At 44.5% G+C, this 10,943-nt stretch overlaps 1 protein-coding gene across 1 annotated transcript in view; it reads right to left on the bottom strand.

Annotated features, from left to right (window-relative positions):
* The window catches only part of Cep89 (centrosomal protein 89kDa), a gene marked incomplete in the record, with an annotated part of 66,796 nt that overhangs the window by 6,619 nt on the left and 49,234 nt on the right, over nucleotides 1-10,943 (bottom strand). Inside the window, 1 exon segment of the mRNA XM_013522387.1 lies at nucleotides 1,904-1,993. Within this exon segment, the coding sequence (XP_013377841.1) occupies nucleotides 1,904-1,993 (90 nt within the window).

Genomic DNA, 10,943 nt, shown 5'->3' with positions numbered 1-10,943 from the left:
GAATGCATATTTTACATTTCTAAGTGAAATGAACTTTATTATTTATTTTTTTAATTAAAAAATTTTTTTTGGAGTACTGGGGATTAAAGCCAGGGCCTCCCACTGAGCTATATCCTCAGCCTCTTCTTCATTTTTTAGTTTGAGACAGGGTCTCGGTAACATCACTAAGTTGCTCAGACTGGGCTCAGACTTTCAATCCTCCTGCCTTAGCCTCCCAGAGTGCTAGGATTACAAGCGTGCACCACCACACCTGGCTATGAAAGAACCTTTTTGCCTTCTGATTTTGTTTATTAATTTTTAGTTTTCACATTTGTAATCAACAAACTTGTACAGTATTTCTACTTTAGGGATTTACTGGAGTATTCTTTATAGCCAATGTGAACAATTTGTGTTTTTATTATTTACATATACACAAACATATCCTATTCATTATGTTATCATAACTTCTATATCTTTACTTATAGCTCAGGCTGGTCTTGAACTTGCAACAATCCTCCTGCCTCAGCCTCCCGAGTGCTGGGATTACAGGTGTGTGCCACCACACCCAGCAGAACATGAAAAATTAATTAAAGCTTTTATTATCACATTTTATTATCCTCCATGTTTTATTGTTATGTTTTCATTTTTCCTTTGTGTTTCCTATAGTTTATACTTTTTAAGTTTGCTACTGTATTATTTAATATACAGATACAACTACTACATATTATTTCTAATTTTTAGTGCTATGAAGGCCTCCCTCCCTATTATTATTATTGGTTTTGTTTGTGTGTCTATCTTTTGCAATACTAACAGTTGAACCTTTGCGCTGAGCTACATCCCTAGCCTTTTTAAATTCTGAGATAGGGTCTTGCTATATCAGTAACACGCGATTCTCCTGCCTCAGCCTCTCCCTTGATCTTCCCCTGCTGGTGCTCCCCTGGCCTGCCCAGTAGGAGCCAGGCTGTCTGCTGAGGCTGTGGCTGCAGGCTGGGGACCAGCAGCCAGGACACAGCCTACGGGCAGGAGGGGGATCTGGTTAGGGAAGGGCCAGGGCAGGCGCCACAACATTTGCTCTGGGCAGAGAAACTGGAGGGAGCGGTCAGGGTGAAGGCAAGAAGGCAGGAGGCCAATGCTGCTCGTTCCCGAGACCAGCAAATGTTGCCCTTGATGACAGAGCTGGACAGTCACATAACAATACAACCTGGAGAATTTCCATACCTTTTTTTTACTATAAAAACAAAACTCCTGTATGACATTTTGTTGTATAGAAGAACCAAAATTTATCTGATGAGTTAAGACAGTGATGATGAACATTTTAGAGACGAGTGCCCAAACTGCAACCAAAACCCACTTATTTATTGCAAAGTGCCAACAGTGCAATTCGACCTGAATGCCTGATCCGAAGTTGCTGGGTGACTTGGCTCTCATACTGACACAGAAAGCTCTTCTGCATGCCCGCTGCAGCACACATGCCATAGGTTCACCAACACTGACTTAAGAGGTGCTATTTCTGACAGCAAGACTTTCTACTGCTTTACTCTGTGGATGATTAGTGACACACGTGTGCAAAAATGTCATTTTCTTGATGCAGTATGGTGGTGCATTCCTGTAATCTCAGCACTGGGGAGGCTGAGGCAGGAGGATCCTGCAAGTTCAAGGCCAGTCTGGGCTACATAGTGAGTTCAAGGTCAGCCTGAACTTCACATAGCAAGACCCTGTCTCATAACCCCATTCCCGTATCATGTACAGGTACAAATTCCCTAGAATGAATATTATCATTATGTATATCTAAAATCTACCAATAAAGTTAATTTTAAAAAATAACCCCACTACCAAGGTCATTTTTTAAAACACAGAAAATCTACAGTTGTAATACCCCCTTTCACATGGGAAAATGGCTCTCTGAGGCTAAAGTACTCCTTACCTTGACTTTCTCCTCTAACTTTCCCAAGCGAATATTGCCTTTTAGGATCTTGTTGAGGGCTCCATTTTTCTCACTCTCTAAACATTTAGCCTAAGGAGAAAGGCAAAAACAAAAACAAATAGGCTCTCAGTTTCACAGAAAAATTATAATGTCACCTTGTCTGTAATTCAGTATTGCTTGTACTACTCTTGTGCTACTTCGTAAATGGTTGTCCGTTTCTTAATACGTTTTCATTCTTTTACTTCTAAAAGAAAAATTATAACGATACCAGGCCAAAAATTATAATGATTCTTGGGCTGGTAATGTAACTCAATGCTGGGGCACTTGCCTGGTGTGTGTGAGGCCCAGGATTTGGATCTGGTGCCTGGGAAACACTCTTCTGTACTGAATGTGGCTCCTCAGGCGCAGTCTCCCTTCTGCCCTGTCCCATCCCTCCCGCCTTGTGCCACCTCCGCTTCCCTCACTCCCGGGGTGACAGCCGTCACCAGGGCTGAGCAGGGCTGAGCAGGGCTGAGCCAGAGCCAGCATGTCGGGCGCGCTTGTGGACAAAGAGAGGATCCAGGCCCCACAGGTGAGGGGACACAGCTTTACCCTCATGGGAAATAAAACTCCTTCAAGCATAACTGAGGAACAAGTGCTAAGGTGCAAATAAACTTGTCCCTGGCCTAACTTGACTAAGGACAGCAGAGGAAGGATAATAACGTGAACACACAAGGCCGACCTCCACCCCAAGAATGCCAGACACATCTCAAGAGGGGCAGCCCTCAGAGCTGAGTGACTTAAGTCACTGTGCAGAGGGGCTGGAGATTTAGCTCAGTGGCACAGCACCTGCCTGGCAAGTGCAAGGTCGTGAGTTCGATTCCCGGTACTGGAAAAAAAAAAAAAAAAAAAAAAAAAAAAAAAAAAAATCACTGTGCAGATGGAAAATGAACCCTCACACGCTGTTCCTTATTTATTGCTAAAATGTAAGAAAAAAGTAAACGTGAAGATTCCTTCTGAAGCAGGTGGGGGTGGCAGTTTGACTTTCCAGAAAGGAAAGACAAGACATGGGAAGGTAAACGTGAAAATCCCAGTTAGAGATTAAGATGTCAGAATTCAAGACTATGATGTCTCCCACAGAATCGTGATAAATGAGAGGTGGTGAGATGGTGCCCGAGGAATGGCAAAGTGATTTTAGCCACAGATAATCAGCAGGCCCTCCCCAAGCAGAGTGAGGTCTCTGGTGCCCGAGTGTGCATGCGAGGGTGAAGGGGGTTCTCTCTTGGGGCCCAGGAGTCCTGAACGGGACCAGGTGAGAAAACATGGCTCAGATCCAGACAGGGCAGAGGGCAGTGGGGCAGCCACTACCAGGCCTGGTCCTGGAATAGAAGGGTGGCCCTGGGGCCCTGGGGGGCAAGGGGTCCCGTGCCTTGGCAGCTCCCATGGACCTCCCTGTGTGGACAGCACTGTGTGTGTACACAGGGCTCCCTCGTGACAGGTGGAGCTGGAGTGGGTGACAGCAGCTCCATCCACATTCTCTGTCTCAGCTGCAGTTCAGAGGGGCCTGAGGATTCAGAATTTGAGCCAGGCTTTCAGGCCATTATAAAAGTCAGGGCAGGAGGAAAGAACACATGTTATTTATGGTCTGTTGGCTTCATTTATAACTTTTAAATACTTGGCCACACAGTATGTGGCTTCTGTTGGTATTTCCAGGCTGGGCCCCCAGAGATGAGGCCTGGGCTCAAGAGCAACCAAAAGCATAGGGACCAGGGACAGTCTTCATCACGGAAGCCTGTGAGGCTTTGTAGCCCATGTGGGAGGCACGGCCTGCATTCCACAGACAGGGCTCCCCGCCCAGCCTGCCCTGCACAGATGGCTTTGCATTCAGGGCGGCACTGATACATGGCTGGCAGGTCCCAGGCACATCTGTGACGGCACTTCATATTTTCCAACAAGCTTTTTTTTGCTTTGCCCTCTGGATGTCCCAGTGGGTGAGGTCAGCAGGCACAGCAGAGGAGAATGGGCACTTGGTGCTGTTACACAAAGTGCCACTGAAGCCGGTGCTTTGGTTGGGACAGGAGCTTTTCAGGAGGGGAACTGGACCAGGAGTTCTGAGTGCTTTCAAGGTTCCTGCCAAGCTGTGTCCAAGTCAAACTGGTTTCTAGAAGACTCCAGTTCTTAGAAGACACCAGTAACACATAAGCGGTACCCCACTCCTGCCAGCAACTATTAGGCTTGCAAAAAATGTTCATAACATTAGGTACAGAACAGTATCTTGATACAAGTTGTATTAGCATTTCTTTTCTTAAAAATAAGGATCCACATTTTTCTCTAAGAGCTGCCTGCTACCTAAACTTCCTCCTGTGGAGGAAACTAGCCCCTTTCTCACCAGTAGCAGGGAGCCTGTGATGCATCCTGACAGATCTCCATCGCTCACTCAACCCTGAAGAAGGACAAGTTCCTTCCAAGGCTGCTGGCTTCTGACTTTCTCACCATCTTCACTGATTTCCTGTGTCCTGACAGTCATTTAACAACTATTTCTAACCCTATGCTGTAGAGATTGCAACAGTGCTCAAACACATTCTCATGTACACAGGTGATATGTATTCACTGCAGAAAAAGCAAGATGCAGATAAGAAAGAAGACTTTAAAAAAGAAAACCACCTGGAATTCCACCCCTTGGCAACAGCTCACTGATACAGGTGGGGGTAAATCTTAGCAGATCCTTTCCGATGCACATGGCTTAGCATACTGGGGGGTTATCTTCTGCCACACAATCTGTGGCAGGTGTCTTTTTGACTCAACTTGGAAATGCCTAGAATCATGACCAACACCTCGCTCCTGCTGACTGTGCTGCCCTCCGTCATCTGGCACATCGAGCACTGACTGACTCCCTTCCCAGGACTGCTGCTTTTAGAAACGACGCAGGAGGAATATCTTTGTGTGAGCAGCTATGTCTCTGTGCCTGTTAAGGATGTCTATAGGATGAACTCCACTTAAGTCATCTTTGATTTTTTATTCTTTAAGTACTAGAAATTTCAGTGCATTTTAAGCACACCCTCCACTAAGCTGCACTCCCCAGCCCTGTGCCTATGATTCTTATGTCTTGTCTTCAAATGGGGAAGAAGTTAGATAACATTACAAAGACAGGATAAAGGTGCATGTAGGTAAAAGAAGTGATAGCTACTGTTCTTACTGAGCTAAATGGACTCATTCCTTTAGTTTACCACCTAAATAACATTTCACATTATTGAAAAGCATGGGTTATGTGCCTTTTAAAAATGTGAATGGTTACAAGATCAGATATTGTGATATTTGACTTTCTTTTCTTGGTAGCAAAAACTGAGCTCAGAACATTGCACTTGCCAGGCAGGCACTTGTGCCGCTTACCTACATCCTTGGCTTCAGATTTTGTGATAAAAGCCATCTATGACAGACCAACAGCCAACATCATACTAAATGGACAAAAACTGAAAGCTTTCTCTATAAAATCAGGAACAAGACAAGGATGTCCACTATCCACTTCTGTTCAATATAGTTCTGGAAACATTAGCCAGAGCAATCAGACTAGAGAAAGAAATTGTGGGGAGCAGCTGAAGCTGGAAATTGATCATACGTGCAGAGCACCCAAGGTGAGCCACGTGAACAAGTTTCTCCAGTTCAGAGACTACCAGGCACCAAAAGCAATCCAAGCAAACAGGGTGCTAGGCAGAGCGGTGTCACATGACATCAACTGGCCGATTGTATAAACACGCTGCAGTAGTCGAGCAATTCTTTTCTCCCATTAGGAAAGGAGGCTCCACCTGACACTCCAGCTCCAGCTTTTTGTTTTCTGACTCTTCTCTTTATTTCTTCACCCTCCGTTGCCCTTCACCCCTAGAATTTTGACAGCTGTGCTGGATGCAGAGTACTGGCACCTGAACATGGACTCAGGGTACAAAGAAATAGCAGCTGAGGGGATACCTCTGAGAGAGCACGCAAGAATAAGAACAGGTTCAAAAGAAGCCTGGGGAGAAAGGTGTATTGATACTGATATCATCAGGTGTAAAACATGGGGCAAGTAGGTTTTCAAGAACAGCAGATGTATACACAAATGTTCATTCTATTATTGATTTCTATATTTACTTTATTTTTGTGGACTTGGATTAGGGAGTGTCTTAATAGTCCTAGGCTTGTTGAGCCAACCACGGAGGATTTGGCTTGGAGCACTATTTTAAAATTAAATCCCAAGCAGAAAAAAGATGGTGGAGCAACAGCCCCCCTATAGACCTTAAACTCTCTAGCCTTGCTCAATCAGACAAGGCAGGCACTATGGGGGATAAAAAAGCTCCTTCTCCACTAGAGGAGTACTTTGATGCAGCTTCAGTTTCACAGCCATTATAGGCAAAATGGATAACTTTAAATGAGCCACCAGCAGCAACTTCTGCCTTTTCAGTTCAGAGAAATTTTGCTGTGTCACAGGTTGAAACTTGGGTCTCTCAGGGAGTAGAGCAGTTCTCTCTCTCTCTCTCTCTCTCTCTCTCTCTCTATCTATCTATCTATCTATCTATCTATCTCTATCTCTCTCTTTCCCTTACAACTAGCACTAAAAGAAGTCAGATGGCAGGGGGCTCCACGGAGGGTTTTCAGTATATCTACCCTGTTACTGAACTCCAACTCCTCCATAATCTGAGACAAATTATATGTCTTCATGACGCTGTACCCTTTAGGACCCTAAAAGATTTAAAACAAGCTACCACTACCTATGGCCCCATGGCCCCTTTTACCTTGGGATAAAGCTCCTAGGACAGGTTATGGCCCCAAATAATTGGAAAGGAACAGCTAAAGCACGTTTAAGTATGGGGAATTATTTATTGTGGAAAGGAAGTTTTTTGAATTGTGTGAGGACCAGGCTGCTCACAACACTGCTCACAATGTAGCCATTACAAAAGACATGTTAACCAGAGAAGGTGCCTTTGCTGCCAGAAATAATCAACTTACTTTTGAATTGCAAGTATATGAACAAATTAAAATAGCTGCCACAAGGGTTTGGAGAGAACTTCCTTCAAAGGATGAGGCATCCCTTAATCTGACCTCCATTGCCCAGGGTCCTGATGAGCCTTTCCAGGATTTTGCAGCATACCTATGGCAGGCCAGTGGGAGGATTGTTAGCAATTCAAAGGGTAACAAGTTAAGTGTTCAACAACTGGCCTTTGAAAATGCAACTAAATGGCGTAAAGAGGCTTTACGAGCCCATAAAAATCGGGCTATGCTGTCTGAGATAATTCAGATTTGTGCAGACATTGGCCACTCATAAGTACAAAGGGCTGCCTTGGCAGCAGCTATCCCTCAAGCTATTCATCCACAGCCTAGAGGAAAGGGAAAGAACAAAGTTACTTGTTTCAGCTGCAGATGTGGGGGGCATTTTGTCCAAGATTACTCTGTTGTATCTGTAAGGGCAGTACAGCTCTTATTTGTCCCTTCAACAAAACCTTCTAGTATCTGTACAAAGTGTCAACAAGGGTATCATTGGGCAAGTGAGTCTAGATCCAAAACTGACATGGAAAGCCAACCCACTATGGAAACTTCCAGTGGGGCCTGCCTTGGCCGTGCCAAACAATGGGGTGATTTCTCTAATTCCTCCTGAGCCTTACCTTCCACTACCAAGCACGTTTCTGACCTCTGGCAAGCAACAAAGGACAGCAGAAGTTTGGACCTCAGTCCCGCCTCCAGATACATACTAATTCATGAAATGGGACCTCAAGTGATTCCTACTAGAATCTATGGACCTCTGCCTCAAGGAACAGTGGTACTCCTGCAAGGCCACAGCAGTCTCACTTTAAAAGGTCTCCAGGTTTTGCCTGGTGTCATCAATGCTGGTTACACAGGGGAAATCAAAGTTATGGTTCAATCTATTTAAAACACTGTTCAATTCACCCCAGACTCTAGTATCACTCAAATGGTCATTCTTCCTTTGACAAAAACTGGAAAATCTATAAATAAGGAAAGGGGACCCAAGGATTCTGGGTCCTCTGATACTTATTGGGTTCAACATATTAAACAGGATCACCCAAGGTGGAATTGATTATCAAAAGAAAAACATTCAAAGGGCTTTTACACACAAGTGTAGATGTTTCAGTTAGTGCCCAATGCCACTGGCCTATGACATGGCCCCTGGATGTAGCAACTACAGACCTAGAGGGGGTGGGCAGTGTTTAGAAGAAGTGTTAAATTGTTAACCTGGAGGGATGCAGAAGGCCATTCTGGACATTTCTCACCTTACGTCCTCCCCCACATACCAGTTAATCTATGGGGTCATGATGTATTATAGGATATGGGGACATTTTGATTAGTCCTAACTCCTTGGTAACTCATCAGATGTTATAATAAAGTTTTCTCTCCACTGAAGGGCTTGGTAAATACAGTCCAGGAAGGATAAAACCCCTTTCAGTAGACCCTAGAAGGTCCATTTTGGCATAGGATACTCGCCTTCACATTTTCAGGAGGAGCTTTGATCTCTTCTCTGACCCTACAGATGGCATCCAAGATAACTTGGATGTCTAATGACCCTGTTTGGGTTGATCAGTAGCCTCTTACTCAGGAGAAGCTTATAGCAGTTCATATGCTGGTTAATGAACAGATGACAGCAAGACACCTAGAATCCTTCAATAGCCCTTAGAAGACTCCAATTTTCATAATAAAAAAGAAGTCAGGGAGGTGGAGATTACTAGAGGATTTGACGGCTGTTAATTGCACCATGGAACCTATGGGAGCACTTCAACTAGAATTGCCCAGTCCCATAGCTAACCCTTTACATTTTCTTCCTCATGGTGACTTATTTAAAATGTTATGCCTTTAGTTTACCCTCTATTAATCATCAGCCCCCTATGTGCTATTTTTAGTGGTGTTGTCTGCCACAAGGAATGGCAAATAATCCTACCCTATGTCAAGAGTTTGTGGCTACAACCATTTTATCAGTCTGTCAGGATCATCTATCTGCTTATCTTATTCATTACATGGATGATATTCTTCTAGCACACAAATCCTCATCCACCTGCACCAAATATTTATCCAATTAGATGATGACTAATTGGATATCAATTATCACCATTGATAACTGGTGGTCAACTTATAACACCCAGCTGAACTGAGTGAGCATGGTGTTGGGTGTGGGAGGCCCACCTGAGGATTGCTGCCAGCAGCATAAGAGGTAGAACTGGAGAAGAAGTAAGGCTGTTGGGAGCTGGTGGAAGCTGTAAGGAGCTGTTGGTTGTTTTGGAGCTTGTCATGCTGGTTTTCCTGATGAACTTGGCTGTTTTCATCCTCCAAGGAGCTCAGGACCTCGATGGCACTGAGTATGGCTTTGGTTCACTTTGAGGGAGCTCTGGTCCTCACTTTCAGCATCACTTCCTGGCTCCAGGGGGAAGATGGTGCACTGCCAGTCTTCTGAGAAGCTCACTGTGCTGGCTTTCCTGAAGGGAACTTGGTCATCTTGATCATCGGAGGAGCTCAAGCCCTCACTGTTGCTGAGGATGGTTGTGGTACCTTTCAGGGGAGCTCTGGTTCTTCTGAGCATTGCTTCCTGGCTCCAGTGCAGATCCCTCAGCCTACTAGCACAGATCCTTCATCCCATTGGCACAGACTTTCTAGCTTCCACCACTGACCTTTGGGCCTTTCCAGTGCGGGTCTGTGAAACAGTCCTGCATGAGATGTTGTTGTGGGCTCTGGGCCTCCAGGTGGATTTGTGGGAGGCATTGTTATGAGCTCTAGGTATTCAGCTAGACTCATGCAGGACATTTTCATGGGATCCAGGCCTTCAGCTGGATTCCCTGGTCTTGGTGTGTGGACAGATTTCCTGCACTCTTTTGTATATCATTCTTTGGGTGATTATTATAAATGACCTTATGAAATATATGTCCTATAATATATTGTTCCCCTTGCAAAATAAGCCCCAAATCAACACAATGACCTTCATAATACAGGCTAGTGGTGGCCCCAGAAAAGGTGCAAACTATGGCACCTTTTTCATATTTGGGTCACCTTATCTAACAGAGACACAGTGTGCCCAAACTGTCCATTTCCAGGTTAATCGTACTGCAACCCTAACTGATTTTCAGGCTTCATTTGGTAATATTAATTGGCTCCACCCAGCTCTTAAGCTAACAACTCATGATTTAGACCTTCTCTTTGACATTCTTAAGGGGGACCTGGCCCCCATGTCTCCAAGGACACTTACATTAGAGGCTAAAACTATCTTGGACAAAGTTAATCTGGCTCTAATGCTCAACTCTCTAGAGTTGACCCATCTTTGTCTGTGGAGAAGGACATTCTTTAGTTACTATTTTGTGTGTTGCCTGAGGCCTGAGCAAGCCATGATTGTTGGGTTCTGGAGGAAGTCTAGCATAAGCATTGCAAGCCCCCGGATCAATACTAAATGCTTTGCTGAGATATGCTTGAAGGAAGATAACATGATGGCTTACTGGTCAGGTCGCATTCCTATGATAATTGAGTTGTACTGTCCTTGCTAAAACAGTTGATATCCTCCAATTCCTGTGCTGCCTCCTTGGTGGGTTCTGAATAAAAGGTTACTGAAGATGGTAATCAGGAGTCAGTCAGTCCTAGAGGCTGCTAGCACCTGATCACAGGATTTTGGCTCTCTTGGTTTGATTTTTTTCTTACTTTTCTTATAGATCTGCGGGCATCAAATTTGGGGGATCTGTTCACCTTGGACAGAGTTGGATGAGAAGTCTGACATTTGTCAATGTTTTTTATTATTTTCCCAACTTAGCATATGCCCACTGGGGTCCTTTGGCAGTCTCAGGACCCTTTACAATGGCTACATACGCCACATACTCCTCATAAAACAATTACTCCCTTTTATGACGCTGTGGCAGAACAGATCACATGTGGGTGAACACATGCTGTTCAGCTCTTTGGTTGTGAGGTGAAAACTATCATCGCTCCCTTTTCTTCTGTTCAACAACAGTGGTTGTGCCCATCTCCATTCTCTTGGTAATCCACATTGGCTAACTTAACTGGTGTTACTGATTGTCATTATCCTTCAGACAAATTAACTCAATTT

This window comes from Chinchilla lanigera, unplaced genomic scaffold (genome assembly GCF_000276665.1).
Source record: "Chinchilla lanigera isolate Chin_1 unplaced genomic scaffold, ChiLan1.0 scaffold00067, whole genome shotgun sequence".
NCBI lineage: Eukaryota > Metazoa > Chordata > Mammalia > Rodentia > Chinchillidae > Chinchilla > Chinchilla lanigera.
Note: the sequence above shows the minus strand (reverse complement) of the source record. Positions and strands in the feature narration are given on the sequence as shown.